The sequence below is a fragment of the Eucyclogobius newberryi genome, unplaced genomic scaffold, assembly GCF_026437365.1.
Source record: "Eucyclogobius newberryi isolate DKJ021-1_F unplaced genomic scaffold, fEucNew1.0.hap1 SCAF_25, whole genome shotgun sequence".
Lineage (NCBI taxonomy): Eukaryota > Metazoa > Chordata > Actinopteri > Gobiiformes > Gobiidae > Eucyclogobius > Eucyclogobius newberryi.
This window is the reverse complement of record NW_027315890.1, coordinates 1205562-1226553: the sequence shown is the minus strand read 5'-3', so window position 1 is coordinate 1226553 and position 20992 is coordinate 1205562. Positions and strand designations below refer to the sequence as shown.

General features: G+C 47.7%; 1 protein-coding gene across 1 annotated transcript in view; it reads left to right on the top strand.

Annotated features, from left to right (window-relative positions):
* chm (CHM Rab escort protein) overlaps positions 1-20992 on the top strand; it is an 84589-nt gene that overhangs the window by 30648 nt on the left and 32949 nt on the right. Inside the window, exons 9-16 of the mRNA XM_072459683.1 lie at positions 2543-2654; positions 8841-9063; positions 9798-9875; positions 9955-10050; positions 10206-10266; positions 13674-13770; positions 14112-14210; positions 14728-14864. Of these exons, the coding sequence (XP_072315784.1) occupies positions 2543-2654; positions 8841-9063; positions 9798-9875; positions 9955-10050; positions 10206-10266; positions 13674-13770; positions 14112-14210; positions 14728-14864 (903 nt within the window). The remainder of the gene's footprint in view (positions 1-2542; positions 2655-8840; positions 9064-9797; positions 9876-9954; positions 10051-10205; positions 10267-13673; positions 13771-14111; positions 14211-14727; positions 14865-20992) is intronic.

Here is a 20992-nt window from a genome sequence, read left to right as displayed (position 1 = left end):
GTGAGACTAAAGAGCCACATAGTGAGACTAAAGAGCAAGAGCCACATAGTGAGACTAAAGAGCCACATAGTGAGACTAAAGAGAGCCACATAGTGAGACTAAAGAGCCACATAGTGAGACTAAAGAGCCACATAGTGAGACTAAAGAGCCACATAGTGAGACTAAAGAGCCACATAGTGAGACTAAAGAGCCACATAGTGAGAATAAAGAGAGCCACATAGTGAGACTAAAGAGAGCCACATAGTGAGACTAAAGAGCCACATAGTGAGACTAAAGAGCCACATAGTGAGACTAAAGAGAGCCACATAGTGAGACTAAAGAGCCACATAGTGAGACTAAAGAGCCACATAGTGAGACTAAAGAGAGCCACATAGTGAGACTAAAGAGCCACATAGTGAGACTAAAGAGAGCCACATAGTGAGACTAATGAGCCACATAGTGAGACTAAAGAGAGCCACATAGTGAGACTAAAGAGCCACATAGTGAGACTAAAGAGCCACATAGTGAGACTAAAGAGAGCCACATAGTGAGAGCCACATAGTGAGACTAAAGAGCCACATAGTGAGACTAAAGAGAGCCACATAGTGAGACTAAAGAGTCACATAGTGAGACTAAAGAGCCACATAGCGAGACTAAAGAGCCACATAGTGAGACTAAAGAGCCACATAGTGAGACTAAAGAGCCACATAGTGAGACTAAAGAGCCACATAGTGAGAGCCACATAGTGAGACTAAAAAGAGCCACATAGTGAGACTAAAGAGCCACATAGTGAGACTAAAGAGCCACATAGTGAGACTAAAGAGCCACATAGTGAGACTAAAGAGAGCCACATAGTGAGACTAAAGAGAGCCACATAGTGAGACAAAAGAGCCACATAGTGAGACTAAAGAGCCACATAGTGAGACTAAAGAGCCACATAGTGAGACTAAAGAGCCACATAGTGAGACTAAAGAGCCACATAGTGAGACTAAAGAGAGCCACATAGTGAGACTAAAGAGAGCCACATAGTGAGACTAAAGAGCCACATAGTGAGACTAAAGAGCCACATAGTGAGACTAAAGAGCCACATAGTGAGACAAAAGAGCCACATAGTGAGACTAAAGAGCCACATAGTGAGACTAAAGAGCCACATAGTGAGACTAAAGAGAGCCACATAGTGAGACTAAAGAGCCACATAGTGAGACTAAAGAGCCACATAGTGAGACTAAAGAGAGCCACATAGTGAGACTAAAGAGAGCCACATAGTGAGACTAAAGAGAGCCACATAGTGAGACTAAAGAGCCACATAGTGAGACTAAAGAGCCACATAGTGAGACTAAAGAGCCACATAGTGAGACTAAAGTGCCACAGAGTGAGACTAAAGAGAGCCACATAGTGAGACTAAAGAGAGCCACATAGTGAGACTAAAGAGAGCCACATAGTGAGACTAAAGAGCCACATAGTGAGACTAAAGAGCCACATAGTGAGACTAAAGAGAGCCACATAGTGAGAGCCACATAGTGAGACTAAAGAGCCACATAATGAGACTAAAGAGCCACATAGTGAGACTAAAGAGCCACATAGTGAGACTAAAGAGAGCCACATAGTAAGACTGAAGAGAGCCACATAGTGAGACTAAAGAGCCACATAGTGAGACTAAAGAGCCACATAGTGAGACTAAAGAGAGCCACATAGTGAGACTAAAGAGCCACATAGTGAGACTAAAGAGCCACATAGTGAGACTAAAGAGAGCCACATAGTGAGACTAAAGTATCTGATGAACACGTTCCATCTCTTTCATGTTGTGTTCATGTAAACAGACACAGCGCCCCCTACTGGCCTGATATGGAGGTTAAACGTTAAATTTAGCGAAATTTGACTCAGAATTCAATTATGACATGAGCCATCAAAAAAGTCGATGGCTCATGTCATAATTGTTACAGTTGTGTTACTTTCACAGACTCCTCCCCCTCAGGGCGTCGCCCCGTTCACCTGGAAGTGAGACTGATCGTCAGGAGCAAAACACACATTCTGACAAGAATTCAAAATAAAATCTCTTTGATGGTAAAACGAGGGTTGAAGATCAGCAGTTGGTGTAATAAAAGGACAATGGGGGCGCGTTAGCCCCGCCTCCTTGTGGGGCGGGGCGCATTAGCCCCGCCTCCTTGTGGGGCGGGGCGCATTAGCCCCGCCTCCTTGTGGGGCGGGGCGCATTAGCCCCGCCTCCTTGTGGGGCGGGGTGCATTAGCCCCGCCTCCTTGTGGGCCGGGGCGCATTAGCCCCGCCTCCTTGTGGGGCGGGGCGCATTAGCCCCGCCTCCTTGTGGGGCGGGGCGCATTAGCCCCGCCTCCTTGTGGGGCGGGGTGCATTAGCCCCGCCTCCTTGTGGGCCGGGGCGCATTAGCCCCGCCTCCTTGTGGGGCGGGGCGCGTTAGCCCCGCCTCCTTGTGGGGCGGGGCGCGTTAGCCCCGCCTCCTTGTGGGGCGGCGGCGTGGCGAGGGCCGATCATTGCCGCTTGCGGCTATATTTTAAGTAAATAAATGAGAATATATTTTATTTTGAAGGTCCCGTGCAGCAGAGCAGACGTGTTCTCCAGTCGACAGCTTTCAGTGGTCGATAAGAGGAAGTTAATGAAGTTCCTCACTTCCTGTTTGGAAGAGAATGACCCGTACACAGGTGAGAAGGACCAATCAGAGCGCAGGACACGCTGTTAGTTCTTCAGTAGTTCTGGTGTTAGTTCTTCAGTAGTTCTGGTGTTAGTTCTTCAGATGTTCTGGTGTTAGTTCTTCAGAAGTTCTGGTGTTAGTTCTTCAGTAGTTCTGGTGTTAGTTCTTCAGAAGTTCTGGTGTTAGTTCTTCAGAAGTTCTGGTGTTAGTTCTTCAGAAGTTCTGGTGTTAGTTCTTCAGAAGTTCTGGTGTTAGTTCTTCAGTAGTTCTGGTGTTAGTTCTTCAGTAGTTCTGGTGTTAGTTCTTCAGAAGTTCTGGTGTTAGTTCCTCAGTAGTTCTGGTGTTAGTTCCTCAGTAGTTCTGGTGTTAGTTCTTCAGTAGTTCTGGTGTTAGTTCTTCAGAAGTTCTGGTGTTAGTTCTTCAGAAGTTCTGGTGTTAGTTCCTCAGTTGTTCTGGTGTTAGTTCCTCAGTTGTTCTGGTGTTAGTTCTTCAGTAGTTCTGGTGTTAGTTCCTCAGTTGTTCTGGTGTTAGTTCCTCAGTTGTTCTGGTGTTAGTTCTTCAGTAGTTCTGGTGTTAGTTCTTCAGTAGTTCTGGTGTTAGTTCTTCAGAAGTTCTGGTGTTAGTTCTTCAGTAGTTCTGGTGTTAGTTCTTCAGTAGTTCTGGTGTTAGTTCTTCAGTAGTTCTGGTGTTAGTTCTTCAGAAGTTCTGGTGTTAGTTCCTCAGTTGTTCTGGTGTTAGTTCCTCAGTTGTTCTTGTGTTAGTTCTTCAGTAGTTCTGGTGTTAGTTCTTCAGTAGTTCTGGTGTTAGTTCTTCAGAAGTTCTGGTGTTAGTTCTTCAGTAGTTCTGGTGTTAGTTCTTCAGTAGTTCTGGTGTTAGTTCTTCAGAAGTTCTGGTGTTAGTTCTTCAGTAGTTCTGGTGTTAGTTCTTCAGAAGTTCTGGTGTTAGTTCCTCAGTAGTTCTGGTGTTAGTTCTTCAGTAGTTCTGGTGTTAGTTCTTCAGAAGTTCTGGTGTTAGTTCTTCAGAAGTTCTGGTGTTAGTTCTTCAGTAGTTCTGGTGTTAGTTCTTCAGAAGTTCTGGTGTTAGTTCTTCAGAAGTTCTGGTGTTAGTTCTTCAGAAGTTCTGGTGTTAGTTCTTCAGTAGTTCTGGTGTTAGTTCTTCAGTAGTTCTGGTGTTAGTTCTTCAGAAGTTCTGGTGTTAGTTCCTCAGTAGTTCTGGTGTTAGTTCCTCAGTAGTTCTGGTGTTAGTTCTTCAGTAGTTCTGGTGTTAGTTCTTCAGAAGTTCTGGTGTTAGTTCTTCAGAAGTTCTGGTGTTAGTTCCTCAGTTGTTCTGGTGTTAGTTCCTCAGTTGTTCTGGTGTTAGTTCTTCAGTAGTTCTGGTGTTAGTTCTTCAGTAGTTCTGGTGTTAGTTCTTCAGAAGTTCTGGTGTTAGTTCTTCAGTAGTTCTGGTGTTAGTTCTTCAGTAGTTCTGGTGTTAGTTCCTCAGTAGTTCTGGTGTTAGTTCTTCAGTAGTTCTGGTGTTAGTTCCTCAGTTGTTCTGGTGTTAGTTCTTCAGTAGTTCTGGTGTTAGTTCTTCAGTAGTTCTGGTGTTAGTTCTTCAGAAGTTCTGGTGTTAGTTCTTCAGTAGTTCTGGTGTTAGTTCTTCAGTAGTTCTGGTGTTAGTTCTTCAGTAGTTCTGGTGTTAGTTCTTCAGAAGTTCTGGTGTTAGTTCCTCAGTTGTTCTGGTGTTAGTTCCTCAGTTGTTCTGGTGTTAGTTCTTCAGTAGTTCTGGTGTTAGTTCTTCAGTAGTTCTGGTGTTAGTTCTTCAGAAGTTCTGGTGTTAGTTCTTCAGTAGTTCTGGTGTTAGTTCTTCAGAAGTTCTGGTGTTAGTTCTTCAGAAGTTCTGGTGTTAGTTCTTCAGTAGTTCTGGTGTTAGTTCTTCAGAAGTTCTGGTGTTAGTTCCTCAGTTGTTCTGGTGTTAGTTCCTCAGTTGTTCTGGTGTTAGTTCTTCAGTAGTTCTGGTGTTAGTTCTTCAGAAGTTCTGGTGTTAGTTCTTCAGTAGTTCTGGTGTTAGTTCTTCAGTAGTTCTGGTGTTAGTTCTTCAGAAGTTCTGGTGTTAGTTCTTCAGTAGTTCTGGTGTTAGTTCTTCAGAAGTTCTGGTGTTAGTTCCTCAGTAGTTCTGGTGTTAGTTCCTCAGTAGTTCTGGTGTTAGTTCTTCAGTAGTTCTGGTGTTAGTTCTTCAGAAGTTCTGGTGTTAGTTCCTCAGTTGTTCTGGTGTTAGTTCCTCAGTTGTTCTGGTGTTAGTTCTTCAGTAGTTCTGGTGTTAGTTCTTCAGTAGTTCTGGTGTTAGTTCCTCAGTAGTTCTGGTGTTAGTTCTTCAGAAGTTCTGGTGTTAGTTCTTCAGTAGTTCTGGTGTTAGTTCCTCAGTAGTTCTGGTGTTAGTTCTTCAGAAGTTCTGGTGTTAGTTCCTCAGTAGTTCTGGTGTTAGTTCTTCAGTAGTTCTGGTGTTAGTTCTTCAGAAGTTCTGGTGTTAGTTCCTCAGTTGTTCTGGTGTTAGTTCTTCAGTAGTTCTGGTGTTAGTTCTTCAGAAGTTCTGGTGTTAGTTCCTCAGTAGTTCTGGTGTTAGTTCTTCAGTAGTTCTGGTGTTAGTTCCTCAGTAGTTCTGGTGTTAGTTCTTCAGAAGTTCTGGTGTTAGTTCTTCAGAAGTTCTGGTGTTAGTTCCTCAGTAGTTCTGGTGTTAGTTCTTCAGAAGTTCTGGTGTTAGTTCTTCAGAAGTTCTGGTGTTAGTTCCTCAGTTGTTCTGGTGTTAGTTCTTCAGTAGTTCTGGTGTTAGTTCTTCAGTAGTTCTGGTGTTAGTTCCTCAGTAGTTCTGGTGTTAGTTCTTCAGAAGTTCTGGTGTTAGTTCTTCAGTAGTTCTGGTGTTAGTTCTTCAGAAGTTCTGGTGTTAGTTCCTCAGTAGTTCTGGTGTTAGTTCTTCAGAAGTTCTGGTGTTAGTTCTTCAGTAGTTCTGGTGTTAGTTCTTCAGTAGTTCTGGTGTTAGTTCCTCAGTAGTTCTGGTGTTAGTTCTTCAGTAGTTCTGGTGTTAGTTCTTCAGTAGTTCTGGTGTTAGTTCCTCAGTAGTTCTGGTGTTAGTTCTTCAGTAGTTCTGGTGTTAGTTCCTCAGTAGTTCTGGTGTTAGTTCTTCAGTAGTTCTGGTGTTAGTTCTTCAGTAGTTCTGGTGTTAGTTCCTCAGTAGTTCTGGTGTTAGTTCTTCAGTAGTTCTGGTGTTAGTTCTTCAGAAGTTCTGGTGTTAGTTCTTCAGTAGTTCTGGTGTTAGTTCTTCAGAAGTTCTGGTGTTAGTTCTTCAGTAGTTCTGGTGTTAGTTCTTCAGAAGTTCTGGTGTTAGTTCTTCAGAAGTTCTGGTGTTAGTTCCTCAGTTGTTCTGGTGTTAGTTCTTCAGTAGTTCTGGTGTTAGTTCTTCAGTAGTTCTGGTGTTAGTTCCTCAGTAGTTCTGGTGTTAGTTCTTCAGAAGTTCTGGTGTTAGTTCTTCAGTAGTTCTGGTGTTAGTTCTTCAGAAGTTCTGGTGTTAGTTCCTCAGTAGTTCTGGTGTTAGTTCTTCAGAAGTTCTGGTGTTAGTTCTTCAGTAGTTCTGGTGTTAGTTCTTCAGTAGTTCTGGTGTTAGTTCCTCAGTAGTTCTGGTGTTAGTTCTTCAGTAGTTCTGGTGTTAGTTCTTCAGTAGTTCTGGTGTTAGTTCCTCAGTAGTTCTGGTGTTAGTTCTTCAGTAGTTCTGGTGTTAGTTCCTCAGTAGTTCTGGTGTTAGTTCTTCAGTAGTTCTGGTGTTAGTTCTTCAGTAGTTCTGGTGTTAGTTCCTCAGTAGTTCTGGTGTTAGTTCTTCAGTAGTTCTGGTGTTAGTTCTTCAGAAGTTCTGGTGTTAGTTCTTCAGTAGTTCTGGTGTTAGTTCTTCAGAAGTTCTGGTGTTAGTTCTTCAGTAGTTCTGGTGTTAGTTCTTCAGAAGTTCTGGTGTTAGTTCTTCAGTAGTTCTGGTGTTAGTTCTTCAGTAGTTCTGGTGTTAGTTCTTCAGTAGTTCTGGTGTTAGTTCTTCAGAAGTTCTGGTGTTAGTTCCTCAGTTGTTCTGGTGTTAGTTCCTCAGTTGTTCTGGTGTTAGTTCTTCAGTAGTTCTGGTGTTAGTTCTTCAGTAGTTCTGGTGTTAGTTCTTCAGAAGTTCTGGTGTTAGTTCTTCAGTAGTTCTGGTGTTAGTTCTTCAGAAGTTCTGGTGTTAGTTCTTCAGAAGTTCTGGTGTTAGTTCTTCAGTAGTTCTGGTGTTAGTTCTTCAGAAGTTCTGGTGTTAGTTCCTCAGTTGTTCTGGTGTTAGTTCCTCAGTTGTTCTGGTGTTAGTTCTTCAGTAGTTCTGGTGTTAGTTCTTCAGAAGTTCTGGTGTTAGTTCTTCAGTAGTTCTGGTGTTAGTTCTTCAGTAGTTCTGGTGTTAGTTCTTCAGAAGTTCTGGTGTTAGTTCTTCAGTAGTTCTGGTGTTAGTTCTTCAGAAGTTCTGGTGTTAGTTCCTCAGTAGTTCTGGTGTTAGTTCCTCAGTAGTTCTGGTGTTAGTTCTTCAGTAGTTCTGGTGTTAGTTCTTCAGAAGTTCTGGTGTTAGTTCCTCAGTTGTTCTGGTGTTAGTTCCTCAGTTGTTCTGGTGTTAGTTCTTCAGTAGTTCTGGTGTTAGTTCTTCAGTAGTTCTGGTGTTAGTTCCTCAGTAGTTCTGGTGTTAGTTCTTCAGAAGTTCTGGTGTTAGTTCTTCAGTAGTTCTGGTGTTAGTTCCTCAGTAGTTCTGGTGTTAGTTCTTCAGAAGTTCTGGTGTTAGTTCCTCAGTAGTTCTGGTGTTAGTTCTTCAGTAGTTCTGGTGTTAGTTCTTCAGAAGTTCTGGTGTTAGTTCCTCAGTTGTTCTGGTGTTAGTTCTTCAGTAGTTCTGGTGTTAGTTCTTCAGAAGTTCTGGTGTTAGTTCCTCAGTAGTTCTGGTGTTAGTTCTTCAGTAGTTCTGGTGTTAGTTCCTCAGTAGTTCTGGTGTTAGTTCTTCAGAAGTTCTGGTGTTAGTTCTTCAGAAGTTCTGGTGTTAGTTCCTCAGTAGTTCTGGTGTTAGTTCTTCAGAAGTTCTGGTGTTAGTTCTTCAGAAGTTCTGGTGTTAGTTCCTCAGTTGTTCTGGTGTTAGTTCTTCAGTAGTTCTGGTGTTAGTTCTTCAGTAGTTCTGGTGTTAGTTCCTCAGTAGTTCTGGTGTTAGTTCTTCAGAAGTTCTGGTGTTAGTTCTTCAGTAGTTCTGGTGTTAGTTCTTCAGAAGTTCTGGTGTTAGTTCCTCAGTAGTTCTGGTGTTAGTTCTTCAGAAGTTCTGGTGTTAGTTCTTCAGTAGTTCTGGTGTTAGTTCTTCAGTAGTTCTGGTGTTAGTTCCTCAGTAGTTCTGGTGTTAGTTCTTCAGTAGTTCTGGTGTTAGTTCTTCAGTAGTTCTGGTGTTAGTTCCTCAGTAGTTCTGGTGTTAGTTCTTCAGTAGTTCTGGTGTTAGTTCCTCAGTAGTTCTGGTGTTAGTTCTTCAGTAGTTCTGGTGTTAGTTCTTCAGTAGTTCTGGTGTTAGTTCCTCAGTAGTTCTGGTGTTAGTTCTTCAGTAGTTCTGGTGTTAGTTCTTCAGAAGTTCTGGTGTTAGTTCTTCAGTAGTTCTGGTGTTAGTTCTTCAGAAGTTCTGGTGTTAGTTCCTCAGTAGTTATGGTGTTAGTTCCTCAGTAGTTCTGGTGTTAGTTCTTCAGTAGTTCTGGTGTTAGTTCTTCAGAAGTTCTGGTGTTAGTTCTTCAGTAGTTCTGGTGTTAGTTCCTCAGTAGTTCTGGTGTTAGTTCTTCAGTAGTTCTGGTGTTAGTTCTTCAGAAGTTCTGGTGTTAGTTCTTCAGTAGTTCTGGTGTTAGTTCCTCAGTAGTTATGGTGTTAGTTCTTCAGTAGTTCTGGTGTTAGTTCCTCAGTAGTTCTGGTGTTAGTTCTTCAGTAGTTCTGGTGTTAGTTCCTCAGTAGTTCTGGTGTTAGTTCTTCAGTAGTTCTGGTGTTAGTTCCTCAGTAGTTCTGGTGTTAGTTCTTCAGTAGTTCTGGTGTTAGTTCCTCAGTAGTTATGGTGTTAGTTCTTCAGTAGTTCTGGTGTTAGTTCCTCAGTAGTTATGGTGTTAGTTCTTCAGTAGTTCTGGTGTTAGTTCCTCAGTAGTTCTGGTGTTTCCTTTCAGATTTCTCGGAGCTTCCGTACATGAACTTCTTGGAGCAGCAATCGTTGGGGTCGGAGCTTCGGCACTTCCTGTTTTACTCCATCGCCGGGGCAACAGAGGACACTCCCACGGAGGCGGGGCTGGCCTCCACACGTCACTTCCTGCGCTGCCTGGGTCGCTACGGCAACACGCCTTTCTTGTTTCCGGTTTACGGCCTCGGGGAGATTCCACAGTGTTTCTGCAGGTACTTTATGTCCCACAGTCCCCTGTCCTCAGACGCTTGTCCCACAGTCCCCTGTCCTCAGACGCGTGTCCCACAGTCCCCTGTCCTCAGACGCTTGTCCCACAGTCCCCTGTCCTCAGACACATGTCCCACAGTCCCCTGTCCTCAGACACATGTCCCACAGTCCCCTGTCCTCAGACGCGTGTCCCACAGTCCCCTGTCCTCAGACGCTTGTCCCACAGTCCCCTGTCCTCAGACACATGTCCCACAGTCCCCTGTCCTCAGACACATGTCCCACAGTCCCCTGTCCTCAGACGTTTGTCCCACAGTCCCCTGTCCTCAGACACGTGTCCCACAGTCCCCTGTCCTCAGACGCGTGTCCCACAGTCCCCTGTCCTCAGACACGTGTCCCACAGTCCCCTGTCCTCAGACGCGTGTCCCACAGTCCCCTGTCCTCAGACGCTTGTCCCACAGTCCCCTGTCCTCAGACGCGTGTCCCACAGTCCCCTGTCCTCAGACGCGTGTCCCACAGTCCCCTGTCCTCAGACGCGTGTCCCACAGTCCCCTGTCCTCAGACGCTTGTCCCACAGTCCCCTGTCCTCAGACGCGTGTCCCACAGTCCCCTGTCCTCAGACGCGTGTCCCACAGTCCCCTGTCCTCAGACGCGTGTCCCACAGTCCCCTGTCCTCAGACGCGTGTCCCACAGTCCCCTGTCCTCAGACGCGTGTCCCACAGTCCCCTTGTGTCTCTTTCAGGATGTGTGCTGTGTTTGGTGGAGTTTACTGCCTCAGACACTCGGCCCAGAGTCTGGTCCTGAACAGAGACACCAGCAGGTGAGGGGTGGTACTGCAGCCTCTGTCCCCGGCGTGAGGGACGAGGGGACAAATGTAGTGAGTGATGTTTGTGTGACAGGTGCGTCGCTGTGATTGACAGTCGAGGGCAGAGGATCAGCTGTTCTCACTGCGTCCTGGAGCCTGGACTTCTGGACCTGCCTCAGACCAGCACCAGGTCTGGACACACACTGTCTTACACTGGACACAGGTGCTGGGACCGGGCGCCGCGCCGTGAGAGGGTCCAGCCTTTGGAGGACAGTGTCCTTTCAAGTCAAAGATCAGAAGAGAAGATAACGATGTTAAACTGAAGTTTGTGTTTTGGTTTTTCAGGACGACGTCCAGAGCCATCGTCATCACTGACCGATCCATCCTGAGCTCCCACTCTGACCAGGTCTAAACCAGCACTAAACCAGGACTAAACCAGGAGTAAAGCAGGACTAAAGCAGGACTAAAGCAGGTCTAAAGCAGGACTAAACCAGGACTAAACCAGGAGTAAAGCAGGACTAAAGCAGGACTAAAGCAGGTCTAAAGCAGGACTAAACCAGGACTAAACCAGGAGTAAACCAGGAGTAAAGCAGGACTAAAGCAGGACTAAAGCAGGACTAAAGCAGGTCTAAAGCAGGACTAAACCAGCACTAAAGCAGGACTAAAGCAGGACTAAACCAGGACTAAACCAGGACTAAACCAGCACTAAAGCAGGACTAAAGCAGGTCTAAACCAGCACTAAACCAGGACTAAACCAGGACTAAACCAGGACTAAAGCAGGACTAAAGCAGGTCTAAAGCAGGACTAAACCAGCACTAAAGCAGGACTAAAGCAGGACTAAAGCAGGACTAAAGCAGGACTAAAGCAGGTCTAAAGCAGGACTAAACCAGCACTAAAGCAGGACTAAAGCAGGACTAAAGCAGGTCTAAACCAGCACTAAAGCAGGACTAAAGCAGGTCTAAACCAGCACTAAACCAGGACTAAACCAGGACTAAAGCAGGACTAAAGCAGGACTAAAGCAGGTCTAAAGCAGGACTAAACCAGGACTAAAGCAGGACTAAAGCAGGACTAAAGCAGGTCTAAACCAGCACTAAAGCAGGACTAAACCAGGACTAAACCAGGACTAAACCAGGACTAAACCAGGACTAAAGCAGGACTAAAGCAGGACTAGAGCAGGTCTAAAGCAGGACTAAACCAGCACTAAAGCAGGACTAAACCAGGACTAAATCAGGACTAAAGCAGGACTAAAGCAGGTCTAAACCAGCACTAAAGCAGGACTAAACCAGGACTAAAGCAGGACTAAAGCAGGACTAAAGCAGGACTAAAGCGGGACTAAAGCGGGACTAAACCAGGACTAAAGCAGGACTAAAGCAGGACTAAAGCAGGACTAAACCAGGTCTAAAGCAGGACTAAACCGGGACTAAAGCGGGACTAAAGCGGGACTAAAGCGGGACTAAAGCGGGACTAAACCAGGACTAAAGCGGGACTAAAGCGGGACTAAAGCGGGACTAAAGCAGGACTAAACCAGGACTAAAGCAGGACTAAAGCAGGACTAAAGCAGGACTAAAGCAGGACTAAACCAGGACTAAAGCAGGACTAAAGCAGGACTAAAGCAGGACTAAAGCAGGACTAAAGCGGGTCTAAACCGGGACTAAAGCAGGACTAAAGCGGGACTAAAGCAGGACTAAAGCAGGACTAAACCAGGACTAAAGCAGGACTAAAGCGGGACTAAAGCGGGACTAAAGCGGGACTAAAGCGGGACTAAACCGGGACTAAAGCGGGACTAAAGCGGGACTAAAGCGGGACTAAAGCGGGACTAAAGCGGGACTAAACCGGGACTAAAGCAGGACTAAAGCAGGACTAAAGCAGGACTAAAGCAGGTCTAAAGCAGGACTAAACCAGGACTAAAGCAGGACTAAAGCAGGACTAAAGCAGGACTAAAGCAGGACTAAAGCAGGACTAAAGCAGGTCTAAACCGGGACTAAAGCAGGACTAAAGCGGGACTAAAGCGGGACTAAACCAGGTCTAAAGCAGGACTAAAGCGGGACTAAAGCGGGACTAAAGCGGGACTAAAGCGGGACTAAACCGGGACTAAAGCGGGACTAAAGCGGGACTAAAGCGGGACTAAAGCGGGACTAAACCGGGACTAAACCGGGACTAAACCGGGACTAAAGCAGGACTAAAGCAGGACTAAAGCAGGACTAAAGCAGGTCTAAAGCAGGACTAAACCAGGACTAAAGCAGGACTAAAGCAGGACTAAAGCAGGACTAAAGCAGGACTAAAGCAGGACTAAAGCAGGACTAAAGCAGGACTAAAGCAGGTGTAAACCGGGACTAAAGCGGGACTAAAGCGGGACTAAAGCGGGACTAAACCGGGACTAAAGCAGGACTAAACCAGGTCTAAAGCAGGACTAAAGCAGGACTAAAGCAGGACTAAAGCAGGACTAAAGCAGGACTAAAGCAGGACTAAAGCAGGACTAAAGCGGGACTAAAGCGGGACTAATGCGGGACTAAAGCGGGACTAAAGCGGGACTAAAGCGGGACTAAAGCGGGACTAAAGCGGGACTAAAGCGGGACTAAAGCGGGACTAAACCGGGACTAAAGCGGGACTAAAGCAGGACTAAAGCAGGACTAAAGCAGGACTAAAGCAGGTCTAAAGCAGGACTAAACCAGGACTAAAGCAGGACTAAAGCAGGACTAAAGCAGGACTAAAGCAGGACTAAAGCAGGACTAAAGCAGGACTAAAGCAGGACTAAAACAGGACTAAAGCAGGACTAAAGCAGGACTAAAGCAGGACTAAAGCAGGACTAAACCGGGACTAAAGCAGGACTAAAGCGGGTCTAAACCGGGACTAAACCGGGACTAAACCGGGACTAAAGCGGGACTAAAGCGGGACTAAAGCGGGACTAAACGGGACTAAACCGGGACTAAAGCAGGACTAAAGCAGGACTAAACCAGGTCTAAAGCAGGACTAAAGCAGGACTAAAGCAGGACTAAAGCAGGACTAAAGCAGGACTAAAGCAGGACTAAAACAGGACTAAAGCAGGACTAAAGCAGGACTAAAGCGGGACTAAAGCGGGACTAAACCGGGACTAAAGCGGGACTAAAGCGGGTCTAAACCGGGACTAAACCGGGACTAAAGCGGGACTAAAGCGGGACTAAAGCGGGACTAAAGCGGGACTAAAGCAGGACTAAAGCAGGTCTAAAGCAGGACTAAAGCAAGACTAAAGCAGGACTAAAGCAGGACTAAAGCAGGTCTAAAGCAGGACTAAAGCAGGACTAAAGCAGGACTAAAGCAGGACTAAAGCAAGACTAAAGCAAGACTAAAGCAGGACTAAAGCAGGACTAAAGCAGGTCTAAAGCAGGACTAAAGCAGGACTAAAGCAGGACTAAAGCAGGACTAAAGCAGGACTAAAGCAGGACTAAAGCAGGTCTAAAGCAGGACTAAACCAGGACTAAAGCAGGGCTAAAGCAGGACTAAAGCAGGACTAAAGCAGGTCTAAAGCAGGACTAAAGCAGGACTAAAGCAAGACTAAAGCAAGACTAAAGCAAGACTAAAGCGGGACTAAAGCGGGACTAAAGCGGGACTAAAGCGGGACTAAAGCGGGACTAAACCAGGACTAAAGCGGGACTAATGCAGGACTAAAGCGGGACTAAAGCAGGACTAAAGCAGGACTAAAGCAAGACTAAAGCAGGTCTAAAGCTGGACTAAAGCAGGACTAAAGCAGGACTAAAGCAAGACTAAAGCAGGTCTAAAGCTGGACTAAAGCAGGACTAAAGCAGCACTAAAGCAGAACCCTTCCTCTGGTCACAGGTGTCTCTGGTGACGGTTCCTCCTCTTGACTCTGGATCTCCTTCAGTTCGACTCGTGGAGCTCAGTTCTTCTACCATGACCTGCATCAGTGGCACATGTGAGTTAGGACCAGGACCAGGACCAGGACCAGGACCAGGACCAGGACCAGGACCAGGACCAGGACCAGGACCAGGACCAGGACCAGGACATATTAGATTAGAGTGGATTTTGGAGTTTTGGTTCTTTATTAAATTAGATCTGAATGACTTCCGGTTATGACGGAGTCGACTCACGCTCGCGCCGCCTCCAAAATGTATGTTGAAAATCTGCGTCAGGAAAATTAGCGGACGCTAACGGGCCCGACGCGGACGCTAACGGGCCCGACGCGGCCGCTAACGGCATAAATCAGTCTCAGATGAACAGATTTGTTCGAGTTTGACTTTTATGTTTGTGTCTCAGACCTGGTGCACTTCAGCTGTCCGTCCACAGGCTCCGCCCACCACGACCTGTTTCCCGTGGTAACCAGCCTCTTCAGGACCCCTGAGTCACCTGATCACGGTGAGTCTCATGACATGCAGCGGGAGGGCATCTGGCTCTGTTGCAGCAGTGTTTTGAACTGAAAAAACCTGTGGATTTAAGGGTGTCGCCGTGGTAACCTGTAGTGACCTCCAGCCCCTGACCCCTGACCCCTAAAGAACTCAGACAAACACTTGTCTGAGTTCTTTAGTCGTGACGGGGCATCTGACTCTCTGTGGGGGCGGGGCATCTGACTCTCTGTGGGGGCGGGGCATCTGACTCTCTGTGGGGGCGGGGCATCTGACTCTCTGTGGGGGCGGGGCATCTGACTCTCTGTGGGGGCGGGGCATCTGACTCTCTGTGGGGGCGGGGCATCTGACTCTCTGTGGGGGCGGGGCATCTGACTCTGTGGGGGCGGGGCATCTGACTCTCTGTGGGGGCGGGGCATCTGACTCTGTGGGGGCGGGGCATCTGACTCTCTGTGGGGGCAGGGCATCTGACTCTCTGTGGGGGCGGGGCATCTGACTCTGTGGGGGCGGGGCATCTGACTCTGTTGCAGGTGGGCCGTCCGTTCTCTGGAGTCTTTACTTCAACATGGCGGCGTCCTCAGAGGTCGAAGGTCAAGAGCTGCCAGTCAACGTACACTTTGGCTCCGCCCCTGACTCCGCCCTCGGTCATGATGTCACCATCGCTCAGGTGACGAGTCACAAACGTTTGACGACGTCAAAGCAACAAAAACTAGACCCCCCTGACCCCTCCCCCTGACCCCTCCCCCTGACCCCTCCCCCTGACCCCTCCCACTGACCCCTCCCCCTGACCCCTCCCACTGACCCCTCCCCCTGACCCCTCCCCCTGACCATATTCACCTGCGACAGTGAAAAATAGATCTGACTCGTCTGTGTATGAACTGACCTAACAGCAGCATGTAGAGAACAGAAGGGGTCCCAGGACTGACCCTTGGGGGACGCACAGGTCATGGTCAAGTGGTCTGAGACACAAAGTACTTCATGTCTTCCAGATAGGACCTTAACCAGTTTAGGGCGGGGCCAGTGATGTCCTCCCTGTCCTCTAGTCTCTGTAAGAGGGTCCCACCCTGTCCTCTAGTCTCTGTAAGAGGGTCCCACACTGTCCTCTAGTCTCTGTAAGAGGGTCCCACACTGTCCTCTAGTCTCTGTAAGAGGGTCCCACACTGTCCTCTAGTCTCTGTAAGAGGGTCCCACCCTGTCCTCTAGTCTCTGTAAGAGGGTCCCACACTGTCCTCTAGTCTCTGTAAGAGAGTCCCACCCTGTCCTCTAGTCTCTGTAAGAGAGTCCCACCCTGTCCTCTAGTCTCTGTAAGAGGGTCCCACCCTGTCCTCTAGTCTCTGTAAGAGGGTCCCACACTGTCCTCTAGTCTCTGTAAGAGGGTCCCACCCTGTCCTCTAGTCTCTGTAAGAGGGTCCCACACTGTCCTCTAGTCTCTGTAAGAGAGTCCCACCCTGTCCTCTAGTCTCTGTAAGAGAGTCCCATGATGGACAGTGTCAAAAGCAACATCAGATCAACAGAATTAAGACTGAAGCTTTGCCCGTGTCAGTGTTCAGGAGGATGTCATTTGTCACCGTGACAACAGCAGTCTCAGTCACCATGACAACAGCAGTCTGTCAACATGACAACAGCAGTCACAGTCACCATGACAACAGCAGTTACAGTCACCATGACAACAGCAGTTACAGTCACCATGACAACAGCAGTCACAGTCACCACGACAACAGCAGTTACAGTCACCATGACAACAGCAGTCATAGTCACCACGACAACAGCAGTTACAGTCACCATGACAACAGCAGTCACAGTCACCACGACAACAGCAGTTACAGTCACCATGACAACAGCGGTCTCAGTCACCATGACAACAGCGGTCTCAGTCACCATGACAACAGCAGTCACAGTCACCACGACAACAGCAGTTACAGTCACCATGACAACAGCAGTCACAGTCACCACGACAACAGCAGTTACAGTCACCATGACAACAGCTGTCTCAGTCACCATGACAACAGCAGTTACAGTCACCATGACAGCAGTCACAGTCACCATGACAACAGCAGTTACAGTCACCATGACAACAGCAGTCACAGTCACCATGACAACAGCGGTCTCAGTCACCATGACAACAGCAGTCACAGTCACCATGACAACAGCAGTTACAGTCACCATGACAACAGCAGTCACAGTCACCATGACAACAGCAGTTACAGTCACCATGACAACAGCAGTCACAGTCACCATGACAACAGCAGTTACAGTCACCATGACAACAGCGGTCTCAGTCACCATGACAACAGCGGTCTCAGTCACCATGACAACAGCAGTCACAGTCACCACGACAACAGCAGTTACAGTCACCATGACAACAGCAGTCACAGTCACCACGACAACAGCAGTTACAGTCACCATGACAACAGCTGTCTCAGTCACCATGACAACAGCAGTTACAGTCACCATGACAACAGCAGTCACAGTCACCATGACAACAGCAGTTACAGTCACCATGACAACAGCAGTCACAGTCACCACGACAACAGCAGTTACAGTCACCATGACAACAGCAGTCACAGTCACCACGACAACAGCAGTTACAGTCACCATGACAACAGCTGTCTCAGTCACCATGACAACAGCAGTTACAGTCACCATGACAGCAGTCAGTCACCATGACAACAGCAGTTACAGTCACCATGACAACAGCAGTCACAGTCACCATGACAACAGCGGTCTCAGTCACCATGACAACAGCAGTCACAGTCACCATGACAACAGCAGTTACAGTCACCATGACAACAGCAGTTACAGTCACCATGACAACAGCAGTCACAGTCACCATGACAACAGCAGTTACAGTCACCACGACAACAGCAGTTACAGTCACCATGACAACAGCAGTCACAGTCACCACGACAACAGCAGTTACTGTCACCATGACAACAGCGGTCTCAGTCACCATGACAACAGCAGTTAGTCACCATGACAACAGCAGTCACAGTCACCATGACAACAGCAGTTACAGTCACCACGACAACAGCAGTCACAGTCACCACGACAACAGCAGTTACAGTCACCATAACAGCTGTCTCAGTCACCATGACAACAGCAGTTACAGTCACCATGACAACAGCAGTCACAGTCACCATGACAACAGCAGTTACAGTCACCATGACAACAGCAGTCACAGTCACCATGACAACAGCGGTCTCAGTCACCATGACAACAGCAGTCACAGTCACCATGACAACAGCAGTTACAGTCACCATGACAACAGCAGTCACAGTCACCACGACAACAGCAGTTACAGTCACCATGACAACAGCAGTCACAGTCACCACGACAACAGCAGTTACAGTCACCATGACAACAGCTGTCTCAGTCACCATGACAACAGCAGTTACAGTCACCATGACAGCAGTCACAGTCACCATGACAACAGCAGTTACAGTCACCATGACAACAGCAGTCACAGTCACCATGACAACAGCGGTCTCAGTCACCATGACAACAGCAGTCACAGTCACCATGACAACAGCAGTTACAGTCACCATGACAACAGCAGTCACAGTCACCATGACAACAGCAGTTACAGTCACCATGACAACAGCAGTCACAGTCACCATGACAACAGCAGTTACAGTCACCACGACAACAGCAGTTACAGTCACCATGACAACAGCAGTCACAGTCACCACGACAACAGCAGTTACAGTCACCATGACAACAGCGGTCTCAGTCACCATGACAACAGCAGTTACAGTCACCATGACAACAGCAGTTACAGTCACCACGACAACAGCAGTTACAGTCACCATGACAACAGCAGTTACAGTCACCATGACAACAGCGGTCTCAGTCACCATGACAACAGCGGTCTCAGTCACCATGACAACAGCAGTCACAGTCACCACGACAACAGCAGTTACAGTCACCATGACAACAGCAGTCACAGTCACCACGACAACAGCAGTTACAGTCACCATGACAACAGCTGTCTCAGTCACCATGACAACAGCAGTTACAGTCACCATGACAACAGCAGTCACAGTCACCACACAGCAGTCACAGTCACCATGACAACAGCAGTTAGTCACCATGACAACAGCAGTCACAGTCACCATGACAACAGCAGTTACAGTCACCATGACAACAGCACTCACAGTCACCACGACAACAGCAGTTACAGTCACCATGACAACAGCTGTCTCAGTCACCATGACAACAGCAGTCACAGTCACCATGACAACAGCGGTCTCAGTCACCATGACAACAGCAGTGACAGTCACCACGACAACAGCAGTTACAGTCACCATGACAACAGCGGTCTCAGTCACCATGACAACAGCACTCACAGTCACCATGAAGACAGCAGTCACAGTCACCATGACAACAGCAGTCACAGTCACCATGACAACAGCAGTCACAGTCACCATGACAACAGCAGTTACAGTCACCATGACAACAGCAGTCACAGTCACCATGACAACAGCAGTCACAGTCACCACGACAACAGCAGTTACAGTCACCATGACAACAGCGGTCTCAGTCACCATGACAACAGCAGTTAGTCACCATGACAACAGCAGTCACAGTCACCATGACAACAGCAGTTACAGTCACCATGACAACAGCAGTCACAGTCACCACGACAACAGCAGTTACAGTCACCATGACAACAGCTGTCTCAGTCACCATGACAACAGCAGTTACAGTCACCATGACAACAGCAGTCACAGTCACCATGACAACAGCAGTTACAGTCACCATGACAACAGCAGTCACAGTCACCATGACAACAGCGGTCTCAGTCACCATGACAACAGCAGTCACAGTCACCATGACAACAGCAGTTACAGTCACCATGACAACAGCAGTCACAGTCACCACGACAACAGCAGTTACAGTCACCACGACAACAGCAGTCACAGTCACCACGACAACAGCAGTTACAGTCACCATGACAACAGCTGTCTCAGTCACCATGACAACAGCAGTTACAGTCACCATGACAGCAGTCACAGTCACCATGACAACAGCAGTTACAGTCACCATGACAACAGCAGTCACAGTCACCATGACAACAGCGGTCTCAGTCACCATGACAACAGCAGTCACAGTCACCATGACAACAGCAGTTACAGTCACCATGACAACAGCAGTCACAGTCACCATGACAACAGCAGTTACAGTCACCATGACAACAGCAGTCACAGTCACCATGACAACAGCAGTTACAGTCACCACGACAACAGCAGTTACAGTCACCATGACAACAGCAGTCACAGTCACCACGACAACAGCAGTTACAGTCACCATGACAACAGCGGTCTCAGTCACCATGACAACAGCAGTTACAGTCACCATGACAACAGCAGTCACAGTCACCATGACAACAGCAGTTACAGTCACCACGACAACAGCAGTTACAGTCACCATGACAACAGCAGTTACAGTCACCATGACAACAGCGGTCTCAGTCACCATGACAACAGCGGTCTCAGTCACCATGACAACAGCAGTCACAGTCACCACGACAACAGCAGTTACAGTCACCATGACAACAGCAGTCACAGTCACCACGACAACAGCAGTTACAGTCACCATGACAACAGCTGTCTCAGTCACCATGACAACAGCAGTTACAGTCACCATGACAACAGCAGTCACAGTCACCACACAGCAGTCACAGTCACCATGACAACAGCAGTTAGTCACCATGACAACAGCAGTCACAGTCACCATGACAACAGCAGTTACAGTCACCATGACAACAGCACTCACAGTCACCACGACAACAGCAGTTACAGTCACCATGACAACAGCTGTCTCAGTCACCATGACAACAGCAGTCACAGTCACCATGACAACAGCGGTCTCAGTCACCATGACAACAGCAGTGACAGTCACCACGACAACAGCAGTTACAGTCACCATGACAACAGCGGTCTCAGTCACCATGACAACAGCACTCACAGTCACCATGAAGACAGCAGTCACAGTCACCGTGACAACAGCAGTCACAGTCACCATGACAACAGCAGTCACAGTCACCATGACAACAGCAGTCACAGTCACCATGACAACAGCAGTCACAGTCACCATGACAACAGCAGTCACAGTCACCACGACAACAGCAGTTACAGTCACCATGACAACAGCGGTCACAGTCACCATGACAACAGCGGTCTCAGTCACCATGACAACAGCGGTCACAGTCACCATGACAACAGCAGTTACAGTCACCATGACAACAGCAGTCACAGTCACCACGACAACAGCAGTTACAGTCACCATGACAACAGCAGTCACAGTCACCACGACAACAGCAGTTACAGTCACCATGACAACAGCGGTCTCAGTCACCATGACAACAGCAGTTACAGTCACCATGACAACAGCAGTTACAGTCACCATGACAACAGCGGTCTCAGTCACCATGACAACAGCGGTCTCAGTCACCACGACAACAGCAGTCACAGTCACCACGACAACAGCGGTCTCAGTCACCATGACAACAGCAGTCACAGTCACCACGACAACAGCAGTTACAGTCACCACGACAACAGCAGTTACAGTCACCATGACAACAGCGGTCTCAGTCACCATGACAACAGCAGTGACAGTCACCACGACAACAGCAGTTACAGTCACCATGACAACAGCGGTCTCAGTCACCATGACAACAGCACTCACAGTCACCATGAAGACAGCAGTCACAGTCACCATGACAACAGCAGTCACAGTCACCATGACAACAGCAGTCACAGTCACCATGACAACAGCAGTTACAGTCACCATGAC